Source organism: Neophocaena asiaeorientalis, unplaced genomic scaffold (genome assembly GCF_003031525.2).
Source record: "Neophocaena asiaeorientalis asiaeorientalis breed wild unplaced genomic scaffold, Neophocaena_asiaeorientalis_V1.1 scaffold114, whole genome shotgun sequence".
Taxonomy (NCBI): Eukaryota; Metazoa; Chordata; class Mammalia; order Artiodactyla; family Phocoenidae; genus Neophocaena; species Neophocaena asiaeorientalis.
In genome coordinates, this window is record NW_020173116.1 from 8771651 (window position 1) to 8798497 (window position 26847).

Genomic DNA, 26847 nt, shown 5'->3' on the forward strand with positions numbered 1-26847 from the left:
ATGTAAGGGTTCTTCCTCACCTTCCCCACTGCCCAGGGCGTGCGTTTCCCTTTTGTCTGGGCGCTGTCTTGCCTGAACGTCTTACTCCGTCGGTAACTCTTGCAGGCAGGGACCCTTCTGACTCGCCGTGTGTCCCCTCGGAGTGGCCAGCTCGGCACCTGTTGAATGAACGAGCGAGCAGCTCTGGTTCCCAGTTGCGGGCTGCTGTGAACACTCAGGGGGTCACGGGCCCCCGGGCCAGGCTTGCCAGTGGAGGGCAGGAACACCCGCAGAGCTGCCGTCTGCCCCCTGCCTCTGGCTCGTCCCCATTGGCCTGATGGTCGCTGGAGGTTGGCAGCGGTGCATGGCTGGTCTGCCGCCGAGTGTGAACTGGGCGCCAGCTGGCACCTCTCCCACCGAAGCTCAGGTGGGCGGCTCTGAGTGCTGCCCCGAGAAACGACTGGGCCTCCAGTCATTGCCTGCAGCTCTCTTTCTAAGTTGCTTTTCTTGGGTTCCCATCATGCCTGCCACCATCGGCTTTGCACTCAGAGCTGTGGCCAGGCTGCCGTGGGAGAGGCTCCCAGAAGGCCTCCCGCGAGGGTCCTCTTTGCCCTGGTCAGGAAGTCACTCCAGGCCACCCTTTGAGGGGCGGCCTGTGAAGGGCAAACACAACTGGTGGGGGAGCAGCGGGACCCTTCCCCCGGTGCCGTCCTCCCACTCAGCTCTGGGAAGGAAGGATTGGGAGAGGCTGCCTGGGAGGGCAGCCCGGGGTCAGTGGAGGGGTGGGATGCTGACTTCTCTGTTGGCCATGCCCCCTCCTCTCGGCGCAGGGGCATGGGTGAAATGTGGGCCAGAAAGGGCTCCCTCCCGTGGGCCAGACCCACCTCCTTCCGCTTTCCCGTCTCACTTCCATCACATCACAACCACGCAGCCGAAGCCAGAGCCCCCTCTTTCCAGAGAGGTCACGTGACACAGGACCGCCTGCCTTTTGTTTTCCTACGAGAATGCGGGCGCTGAAGTCCTCTCAGCGTCTCCTCTGTGTCTTCCACCCAACAGTGTTCCATTTTAGCAGCTAGAGGGGCAGCAAATACACCACTTCACCAGAGATTGACGTGTCCTGAAGTTGGCAGAACGAGCGCCCTGCTTTATGTTCCACAGCGCATAGAAGATCGAGACATCTCTCCCTGATCTGGGTTTGTTGGTGCAGAAGCTAAACTCAGCCTGGTTGGGTGCTCCCCGCTGAGAGGCCTGGGGCAGGCCCCAGTGTCCTGGCTCGCTGCCTTGTTCCAGAAATAACTTTGTCTTCCTGGCATTTCATTGATCTGCGGTTGTTGTTTCGCGTTAATAGCCCTTTAAGGGATTTTATTCCCGCTCAGAAAGTTTTATATTCTCTCATGAATAGAAAGCCAGCTTTGACACTTCTGGCTTAGAAAACAAGCTTTCCTAGTGATCATAAGAATAAACTGAACCCACCCTCCTCCTGTCATCTGAAGCACGTGGAACTTTCCAGTTACTGTCAGGGCCGCTCTGGCGATGACCAGGGTCTAGAAGGAAACATGGGTGGCAGTGGTGTGGACCGGCCAGTGCCTCGTCGGGCCCACGCGCCATCCCGCACAAGGCGCTGGAGCGAGGGGTCCGGCAGAAGCCAGACGGTGGCACCGGGCTGCCCGCGGGTTTGGCTGATTGGAAGCGCACAGACGCCAGAACTCGAGGGTGAGCCTGAGGCCTTCTTCTGGGATAAGCCCTGGCAGCTGGATCCTCCTTTGTTTTCCCCAAGCTCCATTAGCATGGGGTTTGGAAAGTTAAAGTCCCGCGCTAATAACCTGTTTTCTAGTAAACGGAACCGAAGCCTGGCGTCATGGCTGCTCGCTGACCAGCATGTGTAACTGCGTCGGCCAGGTCTGACTCACCCCTCTGGGGGCTGGTGTGGACTCCCAGCTTCCCTGCCAGGAGTACACTTTGCCACTAGGTCTGCAAAAAATACCGGCAGGTCTTTGGGACCGTAGTGTCTCCTGGGCGGGCTAACCCTGGTCAAGGCCTGTGTGTCCCCGCGTCGGGCCCACTCCTTTTCTGTGTCCAGCCGCTGCCCGAGTGGCGAGCTGGCTCACTCTCCCTGCGGTGCGGCCCTGGACAGACCTGAAGGAGGACGTGGGCGTTTTGTAAGGAGGGGGAGGACGTGTGTGTTATCCTTGAATTGTGGAGTGTGTGCCACCAGCATGAGCTGGGGACGGCGCGCTGACCGTCTCCCCAGGCTCCTGGACTCGTGCTGCCCTTACCGAACCGGGATGTTCCACAGTGAGTGAATCAAAGCTGTTGTGAACCGAACAGAGAAGGACATGATGAGAGAGCCACAGTAGCCATGCAAAAAGCAGAGGAACCGCTGCTAGTTGTGTTAACGTGTCGGCACCAAAAGGAGGTCTTGAGTGACGACTTGCTGGTTTGGGGGTCAGTGTATTTCCCATCCTACTTTCCCATTGAAATATAACGCGTCTGTACAATATTCTGTAAGCCCCATCTCCACCATCAGAAATGCAGAACATTATATATATGTTTTTTTACTTCAGTATCAGTCGGTATTGTTGGCTAGGTTTTGTCTGTTTATCCTGTTCACAAATTTTTGTGTTTTTTAAAAACTTACTTTGAAATATTTTGACAAAAATAGGTTATTTTTGTCAAGGAGCGTAATCTCAGCTTAGGAAAAGGGAAGCAAACATGAAATGATGCAAAAAAAGGAGCTGTTCTCATCCTAAAGTTCTCTTTTGCCTTCTCTAGGAAGATCTGTTTCCTCTCTCGTGTCTGTGGTGCTGACTGTGAAAGCCAGGCATGGGCTCAGGACTGAGGAGCCAGAGCGGGCACTTGTAAAGATTGTGGCTGGTGATGGAGAGGGAAATATTGTTTAGTGTGTCTTGAATCTGAAATGTGTTCTTCCAGGAGGTCCTGAAAAGGGACGGAGGGAAGAAAGTAATGTTCCAATAAACACTGTAAGATGAAAATGGCATTTGTGTAAGTGCTTAAAAATCGAGGACCTCTACAAGTGGACAAGATGGTGCTTTTTATTGATACGAGCATTTGTTCGTAGCTTGAATTACTGTGCCCAGCGCTCTGTGTTGCATTTGGGAAAGAGACGGGACTAGTGAGACCCATCTTCCGGTCCTGACTTCCCTCCACAGCTCACGACCTTAGAGAAGCCTCTTTAGCCCTGTGAGCCTGGGTCCTGTCTGTTGGACGCCGCCAAGCAGCGAGCGAGGTCACCTGGACGGGCGTTTTCTACCTGAGAAGGTTTTCTTTCCATGAGGTTTTCTTTCCTCACCACCAGGTGAGGCAGGTGAGCGGCCGGGGTGTGGGTGGAGGCGCCCTGGGCTTGGTGGTTCGTGGTCTCCTCCTCTCTTGACCTTCTCGCGTGTGTCGGAAACGTTAAGAGAAACTTGATCCTTTCCGTGAATCGGCAGCAGATACAAAGTCCAGGGGGAGCCTAACACCGGAGTGATGGGTGGGAAAGACGTACGGCTGCCTCTTGATTTCATGTAAAAGAGCAAAACAACATGTTGCGGTGCCTTGGGGCGGCCCTGCCGTCCGGGATCCCTAGGTCCCCGCTCACAGCCCCGGGAGTGTCGCCACATCCCCACGCCTCTGCCCGGTTCGACAACCCCCTTTCTGGGGAGCGGTGCCCGCCGGCCGCTGTTATTTTGACCAGCTAGCTGGTGGGTAGAGCTCAGTGGCCATTGCAGGCATTCCTGCCTCAGGCCAGGCAAGGGAGGGAGTGGAAGGTGTGGCCCCGAGAGAGCTTTGAGAGTCGCTCAACGTCATGTCTGGGCGTCTGGGCGATGGTTTCTGTTCCGCAGCCCCGTCTGTCATGTTAAATTAAGGTAAACTCGAGTGCATTTGTGTCGGGGTTCTGTTTGTCGTCATTTTTTACATCTCTTTTAGTTTTAGTAGTTTAAGAGCGCCAAGAAAAGAGTTTATACCTAATTTATGTTTACGTTATCCATTTTAAATAATATAGAAAACAACAAACGCTGGGAGTTCTTTGACTTTCCGAAGTTTAAGAAGGACTTGCTGTAGGGTCTCTCCATTCAGCTGCTAAAACCTGTGACTTGAGATGATTCTGTCCAGCCTCCCCCTCCACCCTCTCTGTGGGAACTCTCCCCACTAAACTCAGGTGTCAGGGTGGCACCCATGCTACAGTGTGCCCCCTCCAGCCAGGGGGAGGGGACCTGGCCCAAGCAAGGCCCTTGGGTCACCTTCCCCGGAAGAGAGCTGGGCCGGAGACTCGGGGAGGATCCGTGCGTTCAGCCTCTTCAGTGGCTCCGGCTGGAGACTTTAAAGTGGGGCTCTCGGCCCTGCTGTGTGCACAGGGTCGTCGGCAGAGTGGGGGGATCACGTGAGCAAGCAGAGGGAGCCGAGAAGAGTCAGACACGGGGCGCACAAGCCAGCTCAGCCATTTTCCTGCCCAGCTTTTGTAAGTCAGCTCAGAACCTTAATGAAGACGGGCTTTTCTGTTTAAGCTCACCTGAATCGGACTCTCCAACCTGCAGCACAAGGTCCTGTGTGTCAAGTATGGTTTTTTGGCCACGATAGGGGTGCTCAGAACCTGTCCTCACCGTGGCAGCCCTGTCGCTGAACCCCCAAGGACCAGGGGGAGGGGCAGCAGAGTAGAGGGCGTTGCTGCAGCTGGGGTGTGGGCCCCCGCCGCGGGAGGGCGCCCCCTTTTGGCCCCGTGACCCTAAGGAGCCTTGAGCAGCTGTGGCGACACCCGCGTTGGCCGTTCCCTTCGCTGAAAGGACAGACCTCTCCCAAAAGAGAGGAGGACAGAAACAGAGTCAGGGGCGGCTTCCGCCCCGGTGGCTGGAGGAGCTCAGGGCCCAGCCTCCAGGTGGCCAGCTCCGGGTAGGGGGAAGTAGAGACAGGCACCAGGCCAGGCCCCACAGCCTTGGGTTTCGGTGGAAATAGAGAAGAGAAAGAGTCTTAGGCAGTGAACAGGGCACATGCAGCCCAGCACTGGGGTTTAGAGCACCCCTCAGCCCCGGGCACCCAGAGTTCTCGTCCAGCTTTGAGTGAGTGCCTGGGGGTGGGACCTCTGCGTCTGTGACGACACGTGCCTTCGTGGAGCCCCACCCGGCCCTAAGCTGACCCACAGGTCACGGGAAAGCCCTTGTCCTGTCCCCTTTGGCTCTCGGTCCCCTGGGAACTGCATGTCTTCATTGACAGTGGGAATCGGTAAATACTGGATGGTTTCCTCCGTCCTTTGCACACCTGTGTGGAAGTTTCTGTGGAATGGCTGAGAGACCAACACACAGACGAACTTTCAGTTAATTATGTGAGGGCTTCGAGTGGCCAAGTTGACAGAGGAGCACGCCGTGAGGCTTGTCACAGCTGTGGACCTTCTGGGATAGAGAAGAGTGCATTGTCCCCAGCACTGACGGGCGGCTCTCACAATGGACTGTGGTGCTCAGGGTCTGCACCATCTTTGTTCATAGTGTCCTGGGGAGCTTATGCGATGATCAGATGACAGATGCAGCCCGGTGCGTGGGAGTGAGGAGTGACATAAAGGACACTGAGTCGATTCATCCCAAGAAAGAGCCTTCAGAATCCCTGGTTCCAGCACCCCAGGCACCCTCAGAAGAGGTTTCACCGGCACCAGAATGGCCCTCAGAGGGCCCACCATTCATGCTTCCGCTCTGTTTCTCGTGATGCGTTCCCCGAGCAAGCCTCCTTGTTCATCTCTGTGTCCCTGAGACCTGGTCCACAAGAGACCTGAGGTGGTCGGTTGATAGAGAAGAAAGCGCAGGAGGTGTAGAAGCCAGAGAGGGCAGGCACCTGCGGAAAGCAGCTGGAGGGTGGGTGCGGGGGGAGGGAGGCTTGTCGTGGCAGAGAGACCACAGCTGCTGCTCGTGGCGCGTGTGTACCAGTGACACGTGCCTCCTCTCCCGGGAGTGAGCCCCCAGACTCGCGGTGCTCTCACAAGCACTTTGAAGCAGTGTATTCAGGGCACCTTAGCTTCAGACTAGTTCCTGCTGAAATTCCCCTGAGGGTTCGTGGTTTGCAGGCGAGTCACAGGGGCTGAGCTGCAGTTCTAGACCGCGCTGTCCCCAAGACCCCCTGGAGGAGCTGGTTTTTAGGAAGGACACACAGGAAGCGAGAGAGCTGCCCTGTCGTCCAAAGAAGGGCAGCCTCACAGAGGGCAGCCGGCCGGGGAGGTCTCAAGAGCGAGGAGGCCAGGGCGGGAAGGGTCACAGGCTCGCGAATGCTGCGTGGGGACAGACAGGGGACTGCAGGGATCTCTGGGGAGGATACCACTGGCATTGGGTGTGGGTGTGAGAGGAAGAGGAGCCCAGGCGCTTGCACTGATCTTGTTTCTTGGCCAGAGACAGTGCAAGGATGGAGCCGCCATCGACTGAGGGGCCGGGGGATCGGGGCTGCGGCCGGAACGGTCTGGGCTTGTCCTGCTCAGGGCACCGCCCTGCCTGCTGTCCCCCACCCCCCACTGTCCTTTAGAGCAGTGGTCCCCAGCCTTCTTGGCACCGGGTACTGGTTTCCTGGAAGACGGTTTTTCCACGGACCCGGGTTTGGGGTTGGGGATCAGGGAGAGGATGGTCCGGGGGGTGACGTGGGCAATGGGGAGCGGCCGATGAAGCTTGGCGCCCGCCCGCCGCTCACCTCCTGCTGTGAGTCCGACTCCTAACAGGCTGCGGACCGGTACGGGTTGGGGGGTGGGGGACCCCTGCTTTAGAGGAATATCCACGGCCCACCCAGTGCCTGACTCTTCCCACTGGAATCCAGAGATGTGCACTGAATCTGGGTTAAGGCACTGAATTCTGTCAGCTGCCGTATTCATTAAACTAATGAGGCAGGTTAGTTAATTAAATCGGGTGAACTCGTTGCCACGCTACCTGTTCAGTGTCACTGTCAGCGAGCGGGACTTGGGGGAATGGGAGGACGCAGGTGGCAGATTGATCGTCCCCTGCCGAGCGCAGGCCCAGTGCAGCCCTGGGTCGGCCTGTCTGTGTCTGCAGGTGAGACTGTACAGCTACTGCAGCACATTTCTTACTATCCTGTGCTTGCCTTTCTAAGACACATCATTTTCCGGCAGTTAAGTACCAGCAACGCTGAACTGAGGTTCTGCAGCTCGCTCACATGTTAGGCCTCGTTCTTGGAGGCCCAGCCAAGGCCCGAGGCCCTCCCTGCACAGGGGCTAGAGCAGGACGTGGGAGAGAGCTGGGTCCAAGGGGAAGGAGGAAGTGGCCTCCCCACAGGCTTTCTCCAGTACAGGGGGGCCTGGGGCCACCCTCTGGAGAACAGAATCCCAAGGATGCCCAGCCCGAGGCACAGCCCTAGGGGTGGGGGCAGGGCCTCCTTCCACGCTCCCCTCTGACTGGGGCACCCTGGATTCCTCCCACCAGCCGTCGTCTCCTCATCTTACAGGCGAGGAAACCTCAGCACAGGGAAGGCGCCCTGTGGAGGTGACATGGCTCACTGTGGCTGACACCAGTGCCCGGGCTCCCTCACCAAGCCCCACCGCCTCCGGGAAGGGCCCTCCGTTCACACATTCCTTCCCAACAGCAACCTGTAAGCCTAAATTTTAGGGATATTATTAGAAAATGTGATGACTATAAACTGAAGCACAGCAAAGTGCCATGGACCTGGGGGAAGAGTTGCGGTTGGAGAACCCAGGGAGGCTGCGGAGTTGTCCATGGGAAGAGGCTGAGCTGGAATGAAGGCCTTCCCGGCTCGCAGATGCCCCGGGAAGAATGTAGTGTGGACCCAACACGTGGGAGGTTAGGAAAGCCCAGGAGGGAAACTCAGCATGTCACACGGAGGCCTTTGGTGCCAGGCCCTGTGTGGGCTGTCATGTGTTTCTCTGTGTACGTGCTTGCTCCTCAGGGCATCCCCTGGTGGTCATGCTGTTACTCCTGTTTTACAGATTGTGAAACTGAGGCTGGGAGAAGCTCAGTAGATCTGTCACTCGTGCAGGAGCAGGGGTCTGAGGTGACATTAACTGAGCAGGTGCTTGGACTCACGGACCAGCTCTGGGCCTCTGCTGGTTGACCCAAGCATCCAGGTCCCAGAAGGGCAGGTGTCGAGAGCACTGTGGACCACAGTGTCTGGGGCCTGGTGGGAGGCATGGGGGCGCGCACAGGCCAGCTCAGCCATTTTCCTGCCCAGCTTTTGTAAGTCAGCTCAGAACCTTAATGAAGACGGGCTTTTCTGTTTAAGCTCACCTGAATCGGACTCTCCAACCTGCAGCACAAGGTCCTGTGTGTCAAGTATGGTTTTTTGGCCACAATAGGGGTGCCCAGAACCCGCCCTCACCGTGGCAGAGAATGGGGCGGGGGCCAGAGCCTGGGCCGGGGGCCAAGCTCAAGGCCTGCCTGTGTGCCCCCTCAGAGCCCTCCCAGGTGCCCTCCGCCCTGGTCTCTGTTCCCGGGGCCTCTGGCCTTTCCCGCCCAGTTAATACCTGAGCCTTTGCCACAGCCAGCATTCCTGGCTTTTTGTGGCGAGGAGGCATATTTGACTTCGTTTACAAAATTAAGATCTTTCCTAGGCAGTTGGCTTTTTCAAACAGAAAAAAGGAAGACCTGCTTGCTTCCACTATTCTTACGCATTTTTCTTAACATCTTTATTGGAGTATAATTGCTTTACAATGGTGTGTTAGTTTCTGCTGTATAACAAAGTGAATCAGCTATACCTATACATATATCCCCATATCCCCTCCCTCTTGCGTCTCCCTCCCACCCCTCTAGGTGGTCACAAAGCACCGAGCTGATCTCCCTGTGCTATGCGGCTGCTTCCCACTAGCTATCTGTTTTACGTTTGGTGGTGTATGTATGTCCATGCCACTCTCTCGCTTCATCCCAGCTTCCCCTCTTATGCATTTTAGGCTGGGGAGAGGCACGGGGGTGGAGGTGGGGTGGAGCATCCAGTGGGTGGGGAGGTCCCCAAGGTGAGCAAATTAGAATAAAGGAGCCCTGACCCCCAGGGCCCCGCCTCCTGCCCCGCCTCCTGGAACCCACCCTGTGCTCTGCTTTTGGTGGTTCCTCCCCACCCCACAGCCCGTCGGGGCTTTGCATCAGGTGGCGGAGGTTTCCGTAGTGTAACGTCTCCTCTGTAAGCCTCCTCGGCAGCCTGCTCGTGACTTATGCTTCAGGGAAGGTGTGGTTCCCCTCACCCCGGCAGCAGGCTTCTCCGACCAGACCACAGCCGTCCCGTCACTTGCCTTGCATCAGAACTTGATTGACAGCATTTACATTTCTGAGTCTTCCCAGAGAAGCACACATTCATCTGTTCCAAATATAAGCCAGAGGCGTTTTTCTGCTGCCATTGGCTGTTGCTCTGGAACATGCGCGATCCGGGCCTTCCTGGTCCTTGCCCGTACGCCGGCTCCTCCTTTGCTGGTGGCTGACCTGGGCAGATGCCCGGGAGCTGTTTGACACTGGGCGCTCTGAGCCTGCACTCTGGCCAGCACCACCTTCTCCCTGGAGTGCAGCCTCCAGTTTGCTGCTCACCCTTGCCCTTGGCCGTTGCAGAGACACTGCTCCTGTTTCTCTGTGTTGGCCTTGCCCATCCCTCTTCCCCCAGCTGCCATGACTCTGCCCATTCCATTTTTGTCATTGGCAGCTGCCCCCCAGCCACTGTGTGCCCGCCCCCAGGTTTGTACGCACGCCATGGAGTTTGCACCCACGCTGTTGTCATTCTCTTATTTGCTGGGCTTTAAGGAGTTGGTGGCCCTGAAGTCCCCAGTGTATCACGTTTCCTCTTGGGAGTAGACCAGGGAGCCCTGGGTGGCCTCAATTCCCAGTGGACTCCAGGGAACCCGTGGGACCAGAGGTTGATTTTGGTGGCGGTGGTAGTGATGGGTCCCTTTTTCTCTCTTGGTTGGATTAACAGCTCTGAGGCCACCTCAAAGAACTTGCTTTCTCAACTAATATTAAGGCCAGCCTCCACCTTAGGATCTGTCTGGAGTGTTGAGGCCCAGGCCTCGCCAGGGGATATCAGGGTGGGAGAGGGGCAGGAGAGAAATCAGGGGGTCCCGAGCCTGACCTGGAGTTAGAGAGAGAGTGACAGATTTGTCTGACTGACTACCTGCTGAAGTGGATTTTTTACTTCTCTGTGCTCCTCTCATTTTCTGGAACTCTTCCTGCCACATGTGGGTGTTTTTCTCATGAACTGGGCTACCTCATGCAGAGCACAAAACATCATTCTTTCCTGAGCATTGTGCAGTAAGTTTTTTTTTTCTTCTTCTTTTTTTATTATTCACTCTTTTCCTTTATGATTTCTTCTATGGTATTTAAAATCTTACAAGGGGAATTGCTGGGTCATATGGTAACTCTATGTTTAACCTTTTGAGCAGCTGCCAGACTTTTCCAAAGTGACTGCACCACTTTACAGTCCATGAGCAACATATGAAGGTTCTAATTTCTCTATGTCCTCCCCAACACTTGTTATCATCTGTCTTTTTTTTTTTTATCATAGCCATCTTGGAGTGTGCAAAGTAGTATCTCATCATGGTTTTGATCTACATTCCCCTGATGACTAATGACATTGAGCATCTTTTTTCTTTTAATTAATTAATTACTTTTTATTTTTGGCTGCATTGGGTCTTCATTGCTATGCGAGGGCTTTCTCTAGTTGCGGCAATCAGGAGCTACTCTTCGTTGCGTTGTGCAGGCCTTTCATTGCGGTGGTCTCTCGTTGCAGAGCATGGGCTCTAGGCGCGCGGGCTCAGTAGTTGTGGCACGCGGGCTCAGTAGTTGTGGCACACGGACTTAGCTGCTTTGCGGCATGTGGGATCTTCCTGGACCAGGGCTTGAACCCATGTCCCCTGCATTGGCAGGTGGATTCTTAACCACTGCACCACAAGGAAGTCTCCACTGAGCATCGTTTATTAGCCATTTGTATATCTTCTTCGGAAAAATGTCTCTTCAGATCCTTTGCCCATTTTTTTCTTTTTCCACACACACTCACTGTATTTTATTTTTACAAGAGATAAATAAACTGACACCAAGCATTGTAAGTGGATGACCACAACAGAAGCAACAATGATTGCAATTACCAAACACGAAACACACTCACACTACGTCATAATACTGACATTCAGCCCAGGAATCCTCCACTGCAATAGCTCCTTTACTTTGCAGTGAAAATTGATTTGTATATTTTTTGCCTCTGAGTCCTTGTGGATTGTTTTCTTTTTTTTTTTTAATTCAAACAGAAAGTCACAAAAATTATAATCATCCTCATCAGTTCGCTCAGTCCCATGTAATTAATTTTTTTATCTTGATCTTTTGTTAGCACTTTTATGAGTTCATCAGTTTTCCATTAGAGTTCTGAAAATGCTTCTTCATTCAGTTCAGCAGTAGAGTCAGTTACCAGAAACCTGTGCTTGTCAGAGTCTTTTCCATGAATTCCTTGAAGATGAAACCCTTTTAGAGGAACATTTCTGCAAAAGCAGCAGAGTACACCCAGAACTGTCAGTATCCATTCAGCAAGCCTGTGTCTTTTGGTTGGAGCATTTAATCCATTCATGTTTGTGAATGGATTGTCCATTTTATTGGCATAGAGGTAATTATCAATATGTATGTTCCTATGACCATTTTTCTTAAGTTATTTTTAGTTTTTCCCTTTGTGCAGTAAGTTTTTACTTGTGGTTGTAATTTTTATTTTATTTATTTATTTTTAAAATATTTATTTATTTCTACCCGTGTTCCCTGCACTCGCAGGCAGATTCTTAACCACTGCACCACCAGGGAAGCCCCTGTAATTTTTATTTTCATCGTAACCATTTATTGAATGCCTGGAAAGCACCAGACTTTAGTCAAAGTAACTAACATTAGCTGCTATAACAACCACCTACCCCCCAGTCTCCCACAGCACAGGTTTATTTCTTAGGTTAAGCTCAACATAGGTTGTGTGTGGGGAAGTGGTGGGGTGGGGGCTCTGCCTGCCCCACAGTCTGGGGACCTAGTTTCCTTCCACTAAGTGACCCCACCTTACCCTGGGGCCGTGGAATTGCCCAGCAGGCCCCTGCACGTGGCAGCGAGTCCAGAGAAGAGGGGATCCCACGACCACTTCACTGTCCGCATCTAAGCGGCTGTACATCCTTCTGCAGTGGTCGCACGCCGCTGGAGGGACCAGTCCGTCAGTGAGCCTGGTGGCAGGTGTGGTCTGCCATGGACCTTGGTGGCTTGTTACTCGGTAGGTGCTTGTTCGCCCCCTCATCTATGTTTAGGCTTGAGCTAGGCACCAGGAGGGTATGGAGGAAGCAAGGACTTTAGGTCGAGACACAGGTGCTGGCTGGCTCTCCCTCTGCCACACAGGAAGTGCATCATCCTGAGATGCAGACCGCCTGGTGGGTTAGCAAGCCTCTGTGAGGAGATGTTAGCAGGCTCTGGTTTGGCTGCATGATGTCCGTAAGCCAATACTCGAGAGCCAAGTGCTGGCAGGAACGGAAGGGCTGCTTTGTTCAGGAGGCTGGCAACCTGTGGAGATGGGAGACTTGTGTCCAGAAACCAACTGCAGAGATTCTGCTCGACCATGAAAGTTTTTAAAGAAGAATCATTTGGGGAGGGGCTCAGAGTCTTCTTTATCTTCCACCTTGTGCAGACTTTCTTCTGATTGGCTGGTGGTGAGGTGACAGGGCAGTGCTCCAGGAATCTGGTGCTCAGCCAGAAGTTACCATCCTCCACCTGGGTGGGGTCTTAGTTCCTGCAGAAGAACTCAGAGATATTTTCTTATATATATACCTTGAGGGGGAATCAGGACCCTGCCCCAAGGCTGCACTGTTGTGTCCTGACTGCTTCTCCCTTGTCTCTGCATTCCCTCCCTTCCCTGATGAGCAGCTGTTTGAATCTGCCCTTTGGAGCTCCGGGAAGGTCAAGGAGGCTGAATGAAGCCCATTTCCTACAAACAAGAAACAGGGGACACGGAAAGGACTTGTACCCAGCAGGGCCCCACCGGGTCCTGCTCCATTGCAAAAGGGCTGTTGGCTGCAGGGGAGGCTTCCTGCAGGAAGGGGCAGCTGTCTCTCTCGGGTTATAACCAGTGATTTTCGGTGCCAGTGATCAGTGTGACACCTCATCCATCAGTGACCGTGGCCGTCCTGGATTGGGGGGTTTGAGAGAAAGCGCTTCCTCTTTCTGACTCGTGAACTAGCCTGCTCCTCAAGGGCTGCTCTGACTCAGCTTTCGTCTGACCTTCCCTCTCGGAGAGCAGAGCACTGGGAAGGGTTGCCCTTGGCCCATTTGCTGCCCACAGCAGTGACAGCGGTAGGGTGGGGAGGGCTGGGATGGCAGGGAGAGAGCCAGTGGTACGGGGGCTTCTGGCTTTGGGTTGATGCCAGTAGCTCATCCTTTACCTCCACTTGACCTTGAGGAAATCACCCTGCCTGGACTTCCATGCTCATCCATGCAACTCCTTTTTAAGATGTTTTGAGAAGACCCCAGTGTTCTGACAGATACCAGTGGCGCTGGCCTCCCCGCTCAACTCCTGCCCAGCAGAGGTTACTGAGCCAGAGGGGCCTCCAGACCCCTGCAAGACCTGAGACACCTTGTTCTGTGGAGGAGGAGGGCAGGCCTTCCCAAGACCGGTTCCTCTAGAAGCTTCCGACAGTCATTGGTGACCCTCAGGAACCCCACGAAGCCGTGTGAGTCAGAGCGTCCTCTCCGTGGCCTTGGTGATGCTCCCTCAGCCACATCTCCCTGCCCCCACTGGGCAGCAGGACGTCATCGGCTTTGCTGCTGATTTGATGGAAGGGGTCACACGTCTCCCACAGAGTCAGGAGCCGAGGCAGTTAGTTTCATGAGTTACTGCTTCTCTCCTGCCCTGAAGAAAAAAATTCCAGTCTCCTAAACAACTCCCACACCCTCTCTGTCCTCTTTAAGTCATTTTTCTTGCTAATGAGCTCTGGTCTTCAAATGGGGCTAGGAGGAAAACCAGGGAGCTTGGGAATATCTGAATCCTTGGCGAATTACCTTCAATTAATGAGACTAATAAAGGGAAGTCTGGTTCAGCTGTGCAAGTCAGCTTCGTGTTCTGGGTCCTGATGACTTAAGTCCCAGATCCTAATTAGATGCCCCCAAATAACCATGAGGTGGCTTCTAAGGTCCTTGTGAACTAAAAGCTTCTCTGATCTGTGAATTCTGTTACGTGTAAAATTAGCCTGTAGATGTTCCCCTTCAAGCATTTCTGTCCCCAGAGTCTCCAGGGGAAGGGATGGGCTGGTGGGGACCCTGCAAGGGCAGGCGGGTGCGGAACCTCCCTTGGGCTGGCGGGATGTCGGGGTACAGATGTTGTCCTCTGTTAGGTGGCATGTCTCCACTGTCCCGAGTGAAGGGGGGCGACAGCAGCTCACTAACAAGCTGAGCAGGGCAGCCAGACGGGGCGAGGGGATGCCAGGGACACGCAGGGAAAGGTCATGCTCCCCGTGCCGCCTCTACCTCTGGCCAGCGTGGCGGCAGCTTTCAGTGACGCGGGAGGATGGCAGTAAGCTGAGAAAGACAACGTTTCCCCGCGGTCACGGCCCCAAACGTGGCCATCGTCTTGGTGTGGTCTCCTGCTGGCTCTGTCCCGTCTTTTTAAACGGCTTTAACCAGAGAACAGGTAGAACATTTCATTAAAGACACACAAGATGCAGAACCGACATAAACACGTTTTCATGCTGTGTTGTCTTTATTACAGTTGTTAAAGGAATCAGCCTTTTTATTGGGTATAAAGATCATTTCATATACAGCTCAGTGCATTTCCCCACGGTGAAGTGACTCATGGAAGCAGCACCCACACGAGGAGACAGCCCACACCAGAGCCCGCAAGCCTCCTCCCACCCTCCCCAGTCAGTCCTGCCCCTCAGAGACACCACTGTCCTGACTTCTGACACCACAGACTCGTTTGGCCAGTGCCTGAACCTCATAGAGGTGGAATTGCCTAGAACGTGCTCTTGTGGGTCTGGGTTTCCCCCTTCATATTGTCCCTAAGAGTCATCTGTGTTGTTTTGTCCATTCTACTGTTGATGGACACTTGGATTGTTTCTAGTTTTTGAGTATTATGTTACTGCTTTAAGCGTTGGGTTTTTTTTTTTGTTTTTTAGATTTATTTTTTTTTATTTGGTCACACCATGCGGCTTGCAGGATCTTAGTTCCCCAACCAGAGATTGAACCCAGGCCCTGGCAGTGAAAGTACCAAGTCCTAACCACTGGAATTCCACCAGGGAGTTCCCAGCTCTAAGTGTTCTTGCAGCTTTTTTTTTTTTTTTGGTGACCCTAAGTGTGCGTTTCTGTTAGCAATTGCACTCCGAGTTACATACCAGGTCACGTTCCGTGTGGGTAGGTACTGCCAGTTTTCCAGCATGGCTGCACCATCTTACACTCCACTAGCAGTGTATCGGGGCCCCATTTATTCTGTCCACATCTTTGCTAGCACGTGGTACTGTCTGTTTCATTCTAGCTATTCTAGTGGGCACGCAGAGGTATCTCATGGTTACGATTAGCATGGTCCTGACGACTAATGAGGTTGAAGGACTTCTTATGTGTGTTGCTTTTATTATGATCATTTGAACAGCCATGTGGTAGCGTTTCTTAGAGCTGTTCCAGAATGCACTTATCTGTAGCTGGGCATTTAGATTGGTTCCAGTGTTTGTCATTACAAGCAATGCTACAGTTAGCATCTCTGGACCACTGGCCAGAATTTTGTTATTGTTTACAGATTTTGATAAATAATGTCAAATTGGTTTCTGAAATGCTCGAACCTCTCTAAAATGTTATCAACAGTATAGGAGAGCCCTACAGAGTTTCCCCTAGGTCTGCCAGCAAAGCACATTCTCATTAGAAGAACAAGCAAACCTCTTTTAGACGCCTCCTTTAGGTAACTAAAGGTGTAACTAAAGGTGTATTTAGCATTGCTTTCCTCATGATGGTTGAGTTTGGTCACTTTTCCAAAGTATTTCCTACATGTATCCCTCTTTTATGAATTCATACCTTTTGCCACTTGCATTTTTAGTGAGTTGTTTTTCTTTTGTCAAGTTGTGTAAACATTATTGTAAAATACAGACATTAGTACTGCAAGTACTTTCCCGGTCTGTTCCACTGTCATTGCATATTTTGGACTTGTATGCCTTTTGATGTCAGCAAACTGGTGAGTCTTCCCCCTGGTGACTTCTTCGGGGCCGCCCCAGCCAGGCTACTGCCCTCTCTGCTGAGGTGCCCAGGCCCAAGGCCCCTGGGTGCCCCCGTGGGAGGGGTAGGAACACAGCCTGCAGGGAGTGTCGGGTTTGTCTGAGGGCTGTGCATACTGACCCTCCTGTCGTCTCCACCACGGACTCTGGAAGTTTCAGATGCTCTCGCTCTGGGCCCTGCGGTCTGCCCTCCCGCCCCCAGCAGTGCTGGACTGAGTCGGAGCCTGGGTGTTGGGATCCGCGGGAAGGCGCGCAGGGGCCAGGCAGCAGCGGTGGGCTGGGAGCTAGGTGGGGTTTGCAGAGCCCGCTCCCGTTCTTGCACATTTGCTTCCCACTGCGGCCCCGTGAGGTGGGTACAACCACCTTCATCTTAGACACCAAAAAGCAGAGCCCCAGAGGCACCCAGGTTCTCCCAGGACCTGACGTTTCTGAGCAGGAAGCCTGGGCCTTGGGCTCTTTATCTCCTCCTTTCCCCGAATCACATCCCAGCTGCCCAGCAGGCCCTTTAGGCCTGTCCCCACTTCCCCTGGATCACCCCAGGGCGGGGGAGAGGAATGGGCACTTTCCGCTTCTCATCCTTCTGGGCTTTGTGCAAAACCTTTGTTTTTGAGCCAAAAGGTTAGATTGGGGTATGAAGCTCAAAGGAACATGTAGTAGCTCTTGGCTTCCCCACATTTCTAGGCATTAAAATTATAACATATATCAGTACATTATAATAAGCATTCTCGAGAACTTCATGTTTGACTAGCTTGTTCAGTTTATAATTTTCTATTTTTAGATGATGGATTTGGATGTGCTTCTATGAAGAAATGCCACGTGTCTCTACTGGTCCAAGAACGAACATGTCCAGTAAGTTAGTTGCTGGGTGAATTAACCCAAGAGTGGGAACACAGGCCCTTCAGCTACAAAGGCATTGATGCACTTTGAGAAGACAGGGGCGTCTGGATATATGGGGACCTTTGAAAGGGGTTATTAGTCTAATTATCTTAACTCCTAAAGGTTGGTTCCTTCCGGAGACAGCAGGGATTGTAGCATGTAGGGTTAGAAGAATATGTGAAACTCACTCCTTGCTGGATAACCCACTTCTCAGAGCAGAAAGTGAGTTCTGTGCTGGGCCCGAGCGTCTGTGTGGCTCAGCCTGCAGTGGCCCTTTGCCCAGAGACCTCCGTATCCACAGCACAGCACTACCCACTGAGACGTAGATTGTTGCGTTTTGTGGGAAAGAAAGCCTGAGTCCGGCACACGTGAAGTTCCTGTACCGCCGGGAGGGAGAGAGCAAGGTTGGAGACATGCCTTTGGTCTCCGCTGTTCTGCTGTGCTGTCCTGGCCAGTGGGTGCCAGACCTCTTCTTGCATCTCTTATCTTTCTAACAGAGATGGTAGTGAGCTGATTTACGATTGTGAAGAGTCTCTGAGACTTGCCAGTGGAAAAACATAATAAAGCAAACAAGAAAATATCAAAGGCCATAGTTTACGATTAGATCTAAGCCATCATTTAATGTGGTATGTCTCTGTTGAAGAGAACATGATCTCTTTACGGGATCCCACAGACAGACCGTGCTGGTGTGCGTGTGAGTACAGAGGAGGTGACTAGACGGGGCGTAGCTCGTCGGACTCTCCGTCCTGGCTCCCCAACTGCCAGGGGACCCTGGCTTTGCTGCATCTTGTCCATGTAGGTCAATGTGGTCTCTCCATGAGAGCACAGTGTCTCTTCGTCACCGTTCCTGTTTTTTTTTGTTGTTTGTTTTTTTAAAAAAACAGTGTTTGTTTTTATTTCTCAGGACTACTGCCACCTTAGGGGACTAGGGCTTGGTGACAGCGCTTCCCGGGGAATCAGGCGTGGTCTGACCCAGGAACAGGAAGCACATCGTCACCAATGACATCATGACAGCAAGAGAGCACAGCCCTCGCCATGGCACCAGGGCCCGTGCGATGCAGCGGGCTTCTACCATCGATGTGGCAGCCGACATGCTTGGCCTCTCTCTGGCAGGTGAGCCTCACTGGGCCTGCCCGCGGGTCCCATACCGTGGCAGCGCTGGGAGGGCCAGGCCTGGCATCCCTCTGCTTGAACTGGAATAAGGGGAAGTCAGCCCTCTTCCTGGGAACTGCTTCCACTGGAACCTGCCCGCCATCAGTTTTCCAGTTTGCGTGGGCACCTCCAGGACTCATTTGCCAATAGATAACGTGGGAATGTCCACAGTGCCTGTCTGGCAAGTGCCCAGACCATAATAAAAGCCCTTTGTGTTGCGAGTGTACAGACCCAAGTGGGAGGGGGTTTGGTCTCGGGGTCAGAGACTTCTTAGGAATCTCAAAATAAAATGTTTAGAAAACAAAGAAATCATCTCATATAACAGTTTGTGAGGGAAAAGAAAGCAGAGCGTTAGGGTTTTCTTCCCAATTTTATTGAGAAGTAATTGACATATATCACTATAAGTTTAAGATGTACAGCTTGATGGTTTAATTTACACATATTGTGAAATGATTGCCACCAGTGTGTAGAGCTTTTTGCATCCAATCTGAAAGCAGGGAAAAGTTTATTAAGGGTGATTTTTTTTTCCTGTCATTTCTTTTTTATCCAGGAAGTATACAGGATCCAGATGAGCCCATTTTAGAATTCAGCTTAGGTAGGTGTCTTTTAAACTTTCTTGTCTTAAAATAGACGTTGCTTAAAAACAAAAACAAACACTCCACGACTGGCAGGAGTCTGTCTCAGAGATCTTGCTGCTGCCACCGCTGCTGCTTAAGCGCTTCTGGGGACATGAAGCCCGAGGCTGGTGGGAACCTCCTGTGGGTGCGAGGGCACCTCGGGGGGCTGCCTGCCTGCCTGCAGGGCTCGTTTCTCCTCAGCATGTGCTCCCTGCCGGCCGGCAGTGGGGAGGGGTGGGAGGTAAGCCCACCCAGAGCCGCAAAGACAGCCTCCCGTCCCCTGTCCTACCCCCTGGGAGGGGCAGGGAGGGGTGAGGAAACGGGGCTTAGGGCCAGCGTTGTCCGCCCGCGACCACAAGGCCCTGTGGGGTTGCATTTAGCTCTCTAGCCCTCGGATCCCAGCTCCACGCACGGAGGAGCTGACCCCTGATGCTGTCCCTCTCACGAGCGTCAGATGAGAGACTGTGCCAACCACTGCCGTGGGCTGTACTGGCTCTGGGGTCGGGCAGTGTGGCTCATCGCAGAAGTTTCTGCTCCAAGGCCCGACACTCTTTAGTGTCCCTCTCCCCTTGTCCGTGGAAGTCTGCCGAGTGGCACGCACCCACCTCACCCTCCCTACCCTTCTTCCTCTCGTCCTAAATTCTGTTGGGCTTATTCCTCCAGGATGGAGGCTGTCTCTGGAGAAGGTAAACCACCCACTCGCCACCACCCCCAAAGAGACACAGAGATGCTGGCCTGGAACCCAGCCACAGTAGGCCGGCCGGCCCCCCCATTCACTGTCGCGGAGCCCGCGGAGCCCACCATACACCTCAGCCTCCTGATACCACATACTTAGAAACAAATGGACTTTTATTTGTGCTCGCAGAGATTGGTGCATGCATGTTGATTGCAGCTTTATCTGTAACATCCAGCACTGGAAACAACGTCCATCAGCAGGAAGATTAACTATGTTACATGCATACAGCAGACAGCCGCTCAGCAGGGAAAAGGACCAATCACTGGTACACACACGCCATGGGTGCATCTCAAAAGCACTGTGCAAAGTGAAAGAAGCCGTAATAAGAGGCCGTGTTTTGTGTAATTCCATTTATGTGAAACTCAGAAGGATGAATCTGTAGTGAGAGAAAACAGTTTAATGGTTATCTGGGAGTGAGGACTGACTGGAAAGAGGCACAGGGAGCCCTTTGGGGTGATGGAGACGATCTGTGTCTGGACAGTGGTGGTGAGTCTATGGGTGTGTATGCTGATCAAAACTCACTGAGTGCTGTACTTAAAATGGGTGTGTTTTGCATACAAATTATACCTCAGAGGTGATTTAAAACAAAATGAAAGCGTAGATCACTAGACCTTTGTGGAAGGCCCACAACATGAAAGACAGAAAAAAATAGAACTTGGAAGAAACAGAGACATTGAAGAAAGAAGAAAACGTCAAAGAAATTATAATGTGTATCCTCAAGAGAAGATGGTGTATCCATAAAAAAACCCAGGAAACTATGAAGAAAAACAACAACTGAAGAGCATGTACAGTCTGAGAAATTTAAAATGTAACAGAGCATTTTAAAATTCAGTAAAGGTTGGAAGATATTTGAGGAATTATCCCAGAAAGTAAAAATTTAAGAGCAAACTAGAAAATGGAAGGGAAGTGGAAAATTAGCAAATTCAGGAGGCTCAACATTTAGAAGAGAAAATAGGAGAGAAGGTAAGGGAGGAAATGAACAAGAAATAATACAAGCATCTCTCAGAACCACAGAGCACATAACAAGGCACGTCACACTGAAATTTCAGAGCACTGGGAATAAAATGAAGATCCTAAAAACTTCCAGAGAGGAAGAAACCAACTGGTCCTCTCCAGGGGATGGAACTGGCCTGGAGATTCTTGGGGGCGTTGGAAGCTTGAAGACAGTGGGGCCACATCGTTAATATGAGTGGAGAAATATCTCCAACCTGCAGTTCTCTGCTCAGCCAGATTATCGATCAGTGTGAAGGTAGGAAGACATTTGTTCATGATACAGAGTCTCAAATAAATTTACTCTCCCCACATCCTTTCTCTGGAAGTTAGTGGAGGATGTGCTCCACCGAAAAGAAGGCATAAACTGAGAAAAAAGAAGATCCAGGAAACAGAGTCCAACACAGGAGAGAAGTAAAACAAGTCCCGTAATGAATAGTATTTGCTTAGCTTTAATAATGCAGAACATGGATGTAACAAAAAAGCTGAGCTAAACTGAGTTTAGAGAGAGAATGAGAGTTGATGTAATTAAGTTAAAAATCTTCACTGCTGGGGCTTCCCTGGTGGCGCAGTACTTGAGAATCCGCCTGCCAATGCAGGGGACACGGGTTCATGACCCGGCTCGGGAAGATCCCACATGCTGCGGAGCGGCTGGGCCCGTGAGCCAGGGCCGCTGAGCCTGCGCGGCCGGAGCCTGTGCTCCGCAACGGGAGAGGCCACAGCAGTGAGAGGCCCGCGTACCGCAAAAAAAAAAGAAAAACTTCACTGCTGTAATAGAAATCAGGACATTTCTGAATCTGGCAAGTCCAGGGCGGTAATGTAGTCATATTAATGAGACAGATGGAGGAAGAAACAGCTTAAAAAAGTGAGGGTGAATTTTATGTTAAATGAATTTTGCCACAATTAAAAAAAAGAGATGAGTAGGAGTCAGATAATTGAATGGTCAGATATTTTATCTTAAAAATAGAAGTTTAAAATTAAAAAGTACTCATTTAAAAACCTTTAATAGAGAAAATGTAAACCCTATCAGAGAGAGAGAACCACAGTTGGCATTTTGGTATATATCCTTCCAGATATTTTTTACACCCACACAGGGCTATACAGAAATTTTTGATGATTTTTAGTTGTGGAGGTGATGGAATTATTTACAAAAATGTCATCCGAGTGTTCTTAACATGATTTTTTTTTCACGTAGCGAAATATCACTGGCATCTTTTCATTTTAATAAACGTGGATCTGCCACTTCATCATTTTCGATGCCTACATAGAATCTCTTGTATGGCTGTGCCATATTTATTTTAACCAGTCTCCTATTGCTGGACATTTAGGTCTTTCCAATTTGCCATTATAAACACACCAGCACAGTTAACGTACTTGTACATGGATCTTTCATATATTTTGCTGATTACTTCCCTAGGATAAACTCTTGGATATAGAACTGCTGAGTCAGATGCTATGCACTCGAAATATGTTTTACCGGTTTACGTCAGTAGCATTTATTCAGCTGGGACTACAGATGCTCTGGTTGGAGAGACAAGACCCACATATCAGAGATTAATGGTTTCTATGGAAATATGCCAGAGGAGTGACGTGTAAGTGATACACGGAAGAAGACGTGACTGTGGGCTGCAGAGAGAAGGCTTCGTGGAAGCCGTGGAACTGAGCTAGGAATTAAACCTTGCGTGAGATTTAGACAGGCTGGGTGGGGACTAGGCCAGGAGAGAATGTCACCCGTGGGGAGGTGTGTTCTGATGGTGGCAGTTGACCCATCCGCCCTTAAGCTGATAATCAGTCTTTCCAGCCTTGGGCCACCTGCTGTGTCTGAACCTACCTGCCATCACTCGCGCTTGAAAGACTCGGATGTTCTAACCTCACACGATGAGAGGGCAGGCCAAGAGAGACCGGACCAGGGTCACTGATGGGGGTAGCTTAAAGGAGGGAGAGCAAATGGAACAGTCAAATCCCTGATTTCTGTTAAGGCAGACATAGTAGAAGAAAGAGAACAGAATTTTTAGCAAATGATAAAACCTTAAGGCTTCTGGAAGAAAATAAATAACTCACAAGCACAACTTGAGGGTAGGCAGAGCTTTCTTGGCAGAAAGTACTAACTCTGTGTTTTAGTTTGCTATTGCTGCCATAACAAATGACCATAACATAGCACCTTAAAACAATGCAAATTTATTATCTTACAGTTCCCTTAGGTCAGAAACCCAGAGGGCTCAGCTGGGTCTCTGCTTAGAATCTTATAACAGCAAAATGAAAGCTTCAGCATGGATGCGGTCCTTTCTGGGGGCTCTAGGGGAGAATGTGTTTCCTTGTTCATTCAAGTTGTTAGCAGAATGAGTTACTTGTGGTTTTAGGACTGAGGTCCCCATTTCTTTGCTAGCTACCGGGTTGAGGCCTGTTCTCAACTTATAAGGGTCACTCACATTCTGTGGCTGTGGCCCCTTCCTCCATCTTCGAAGCCAGCAATGGCAGGTTGAGTGCCTTTCATGCTTAGAATCTCTCCTGTCTCTCTTTTTTTTTTTTATTGTCACATCTTTCTAACTCACCCTTCCACCTTCCACTTGTACTTTTAAGAGCTCATGTGATTAGACTAAGCCCACCCAAATAATCCAGAATAATCTTTTCATGTCAAGATTCCATGACCTTAATCACATCTATGAAGTCTTCTTTTGCCTATTATTATCATATATTCACAGGTTCCCAGGATTAGAACATGGATACTTTTTAGGGGGAGGGACATTTTTCTGCCTGCCGTTCTCTAAAATTAAAAATCTAAAATCAAAAAAAAACTGTAGAAATCTTTAAACAAATGAATAAATAAACCACAGCCTGGGAAAAAAAATATTCACAGCACATATACCTGGCAAAGGACAGATCCAGAATAAAATGCTTACAAATTGATAAAAAAAAAATCAACTCAATTTAAAAATGAGCAAAAGACTTGAGCAGACTGTTGAGGAAAGAAGTTGTAACAACGAACAATAAACACATGGTGAAAAGATGCTTAACACCATGAGTCATCACAGAAGTGCAAATTAAAACACGCCCATTAGAACAACTGAAATAAAGACGAGCCCCACCACCTGTTGGTGGGATGCAGAGCAACTGGAACTCATGTCAATTGCTGGTGGGATTGTAAAGTGATACAGCCAGTTTAGAAAACTGTCAGCTTCTTACAAAACTAAGTGTATCCTCTACTATAAGCTAGAAATTCCACTCCTAGGTACTTAGGCAAAGGAAAGAAAACATGTTCACAAAAAGATGTAAGAATGTTTATAGCACCTTTATTTATAATAGTTCCAAGCTGGAAACAACCCGAACGTCTATTAACAGCGGGACTGATAAGTAAATGTTGGTACATTCATACAATGGAATATAATTCATCAATTTTTAAAAAGAAGAATGAATTATTGGTATATAAACAATACAGAGGGATCTTAAAAATGTTCCATTTATGTGAAATTCAAGAACGGACAAAAGCGATAAAAATCAGAAAGTGGTTGCAGAGGTAGGGGAATTGACTGGGAAGTATGGGGGAACTTTCTCGTCTGATGGGAAAAGGTATCTTGTTTTGATGAGGGTTACATGGGTGTATATGATTGTCAAAACTCATTGAACTGAAAACCCAAGGTCTTTGTATTTTATTATATTCCAATAAGTAATGAAAATCCATGAAGATGTTTGAGAAGATAATACAAAGAGATTAATTTTCAGAAGTAAATTAATTTGAAGAAGTAAAAACCAGTTTCTGAATTTTAAATCACTAGTGAGCATTTTAAAAATCAATGAGAATGATGAGAGCAGGAACAAAGACCTCTAAAAATCCTCTCCTTCATAAAGGCAGTGAAAACATGGTCAAAATCAATTGTTTCAATTGTCAAGGTATTGAAACAACCTAAGTGCCCATCAACAGATGAATGGATAAAGGAGATGCGGTATATACACAGATACAGTGGAATATTACTCAGCCGTAAAAAGAGATGAAATTTTGTCTTTTGCGGCAACATGGATGGACTGGGAGGGCATTATGCTAAGTGAAATAAGTCAGACAGAGAAAGACAAATACTGTATGATATCACTTATATGTGGGATCTAAAAAATACAACAAACTAGCGAATATAACAAAAAAGAAGTAGACTTACAGATATAGAGAACAAACTGGTGGTTACCAGTAGGGAGAGCTGGAAGGGGCAATACAGGGGTGGGGGGAGTAGAAGGTACAAACCACTGGGTGTAAGATAGGCTCAAGGGTGTATAGTACAACACGGGAAATATAGCCAATATTTTGTAATAAGTGTAAATAGAAAGTAACCTTTAGAAATTGTATAAAAATTAAAAATTATAAAATTTTTAAAAAAAATCAATTGTTTCCAAAACTCTGGGAATTAACCAAAGGCTTGCAACGCTGTGGGGCGTGTTCAGTGCCCCTCCAGAAAAGCCAATTCTTTTTATGAGTGTTGGGTGATTTGCCATATGTTTCATCAGTTACAAGGTGGGTATTTTTTCATCTTTTAGTATATCTTTAATCAGAAAGTGTCTTACAATCAGTGGCATATCATAGACTAATGGCAGTGGGCCTTTTTTTCTCTCATAATGCGTTTTACAACAGATAGCATGTCAGATTGAAAGACGTATGATCATTTTTCCTGTGGGTCCCTTCTGTGATAGTTATCTGAGTCTTTCAAAATGCTGAGTACATTTTCTAACTGAAACAGTTCTACAGGCACCTTTTGTTCTGAAAAGTGACATGTTTAGTGATCTTACATTTGATGTAAGTCTCATAAGGAGAATGAGCTATGACTTCCTTAAAAAAAAAAAGCTTTGTTTACTTTGCCACAGAATTCTCATTTGCTCCCAACATACATCACACACGGATCTGGGGGCACCATAAGCTACGGCTGCGGAAGTCCTGGATGTGGATGTGTGTAGCTGGGTCTTGATTTCATCAACTCTGTGGCTGCCTAGCTCCAGTTAGTTATTAAGGTCAGACTTTATGGGTCAGACCCTTCCTATGTCATCCACTCCGTGGACGTAGAGAGCCTTCCATGGGCAGTGCCTGCATTGCTGTCCTGGGGGCTGGGGAAGGTGGGGAGGAATGAGAAGGGATTGCTTCTAATCTGAAAAATCACCTCCCTGTGACAACTGACAGTGTGATCATCTCGTCCCTTTGAGTGCATTTACCTCTCTTTCTTTGGGTGCATTTGGAACAGAGGACTAACTAGAGCCTGATTTTAAAGATTCGCTTCTATTTCAATTTTTATTTTATTTCTGTTGTTTTAATTCTGTAGCTTGCAGTGAGCTGCATACGCCGTCGCTAGATCGAAAACCAAATAGCTTTGTAGCAGTGAGTGTGACCACCCCACCCCAGGCGTTCTGGACGAAACACGCGCAGACGGAGATCATTGAGGTGGGTGCTGCTGGCCCCTGGCCTCCGGCGGCTCCGTGACAGTTTCTGATCCCGGTGGGAGGGCTGTTCAGTGGCCGAGCACCTGTGGCTGCAGCTGCATTCCTGTGGATCGTCGCTGTTCTGCCATGGCTTTTCAGTACATTGGTATCTTTCATCACACTCGCTCACGCGGGTGGCATTTATATTCGCCATATCCTTTACCGTTATTATTGACTGTCTGTTGACAGGCTGTTTTTGAACAGTGGGTCCCCTAAGGTTGATTGCCTTTGAAGAGGTAAGACCCGATTCTTCCTTGTCACCTCCAGTTGGCTGCTACTTTTGGACGGTCGTGCTCATTAATCAGAGTTTGGAGAGTGTTAACCCTAACCAACCCTCTTACTAGGCATACCTTTATTTTTATTGGTCTTTATCTTTATATTCTTTTGAGATGTGTGCTATGTGTTTACTTTTTACGTTACGTGAAATGATACGCGTTCGCCTGGGGAAGTTTACAAAATTTCTTCAGATAATTGAGCACATCAGGTAAGTTATGAAACTAAGTGTAGGAGGTGGCTGGTGTGAGCTCCTGTTGGATTTTGTTGGTGACGTGAGCCTCTAGGTGTGAAGTATCTCCTCCCTGGCACTCTCCACCAAACAAATTGCATTTCCCCTTCTCTCCCAGTTTCACATTTTGGAAGACAAGACACTTTTTCATCCTCTTAGAAATGTATTTACTTCCAAGTTCAAGCCAACAATTCTGTTTTCTCGGCATTTGTCGAGCACTGCCTATGTATGAAGCCTAGTGCTGGGTGCTGTGGATGATGCAAAGACCCTTGAGGCCCCACCCCTGCCCTCAAGGAGTCTGCCATCCTGTGGGTGAGGAGACGGAAATGAACGTGGTTCATGCAGACAGAGCAGAGTGTGGCCTCTGTTAGAGCAGAGA

General features: G+C 50.0%; 1 protein-coding gene across 25 annotated transcripts in view; it reads left to right on the forward strand.

Moving 5' to 3' along the window:
- Nucleotides 1-26847, forward strand: part of INPP4A (inositol polyphosphate-4-phosphatase type I A) — a 158334-nt gene that overhangs the window by 67199 nt on the left and 64288 nt on the right. For 21 of the 25 annotated variants that reach the window (XR_003003115.1, XR_003003114.1, XR_003003116.1 and 18 more), the window contains exons 2-5: nt 16920-16990; nt 17922-18130; nt 18720-18764; nt 25807-25925. Coding sequence is in view for 11 of the 25 variants with exons in the window: in XM_024743839.1 (XP_024599607.1) it covers nt 18025-18130; nt 18720-18764; nt 25807-25925 (270 nt within the window). In the remaining 14 variants the exon portion in view is untranslated. Of the gene's footprint in view, nt 1-3283; nt 3305-12150; nt 12172-16919; nt 16991-17921; nt 18131-18719; nt 18765-25357; nt 25502-25806; nt 25926-26847 lie in introns of those variants that run through there. The other 4 variants (XM_024743837.1, XM_024743835.1, XM_024743848.1 and 1 more) reach the window with 4 other exon arrangements.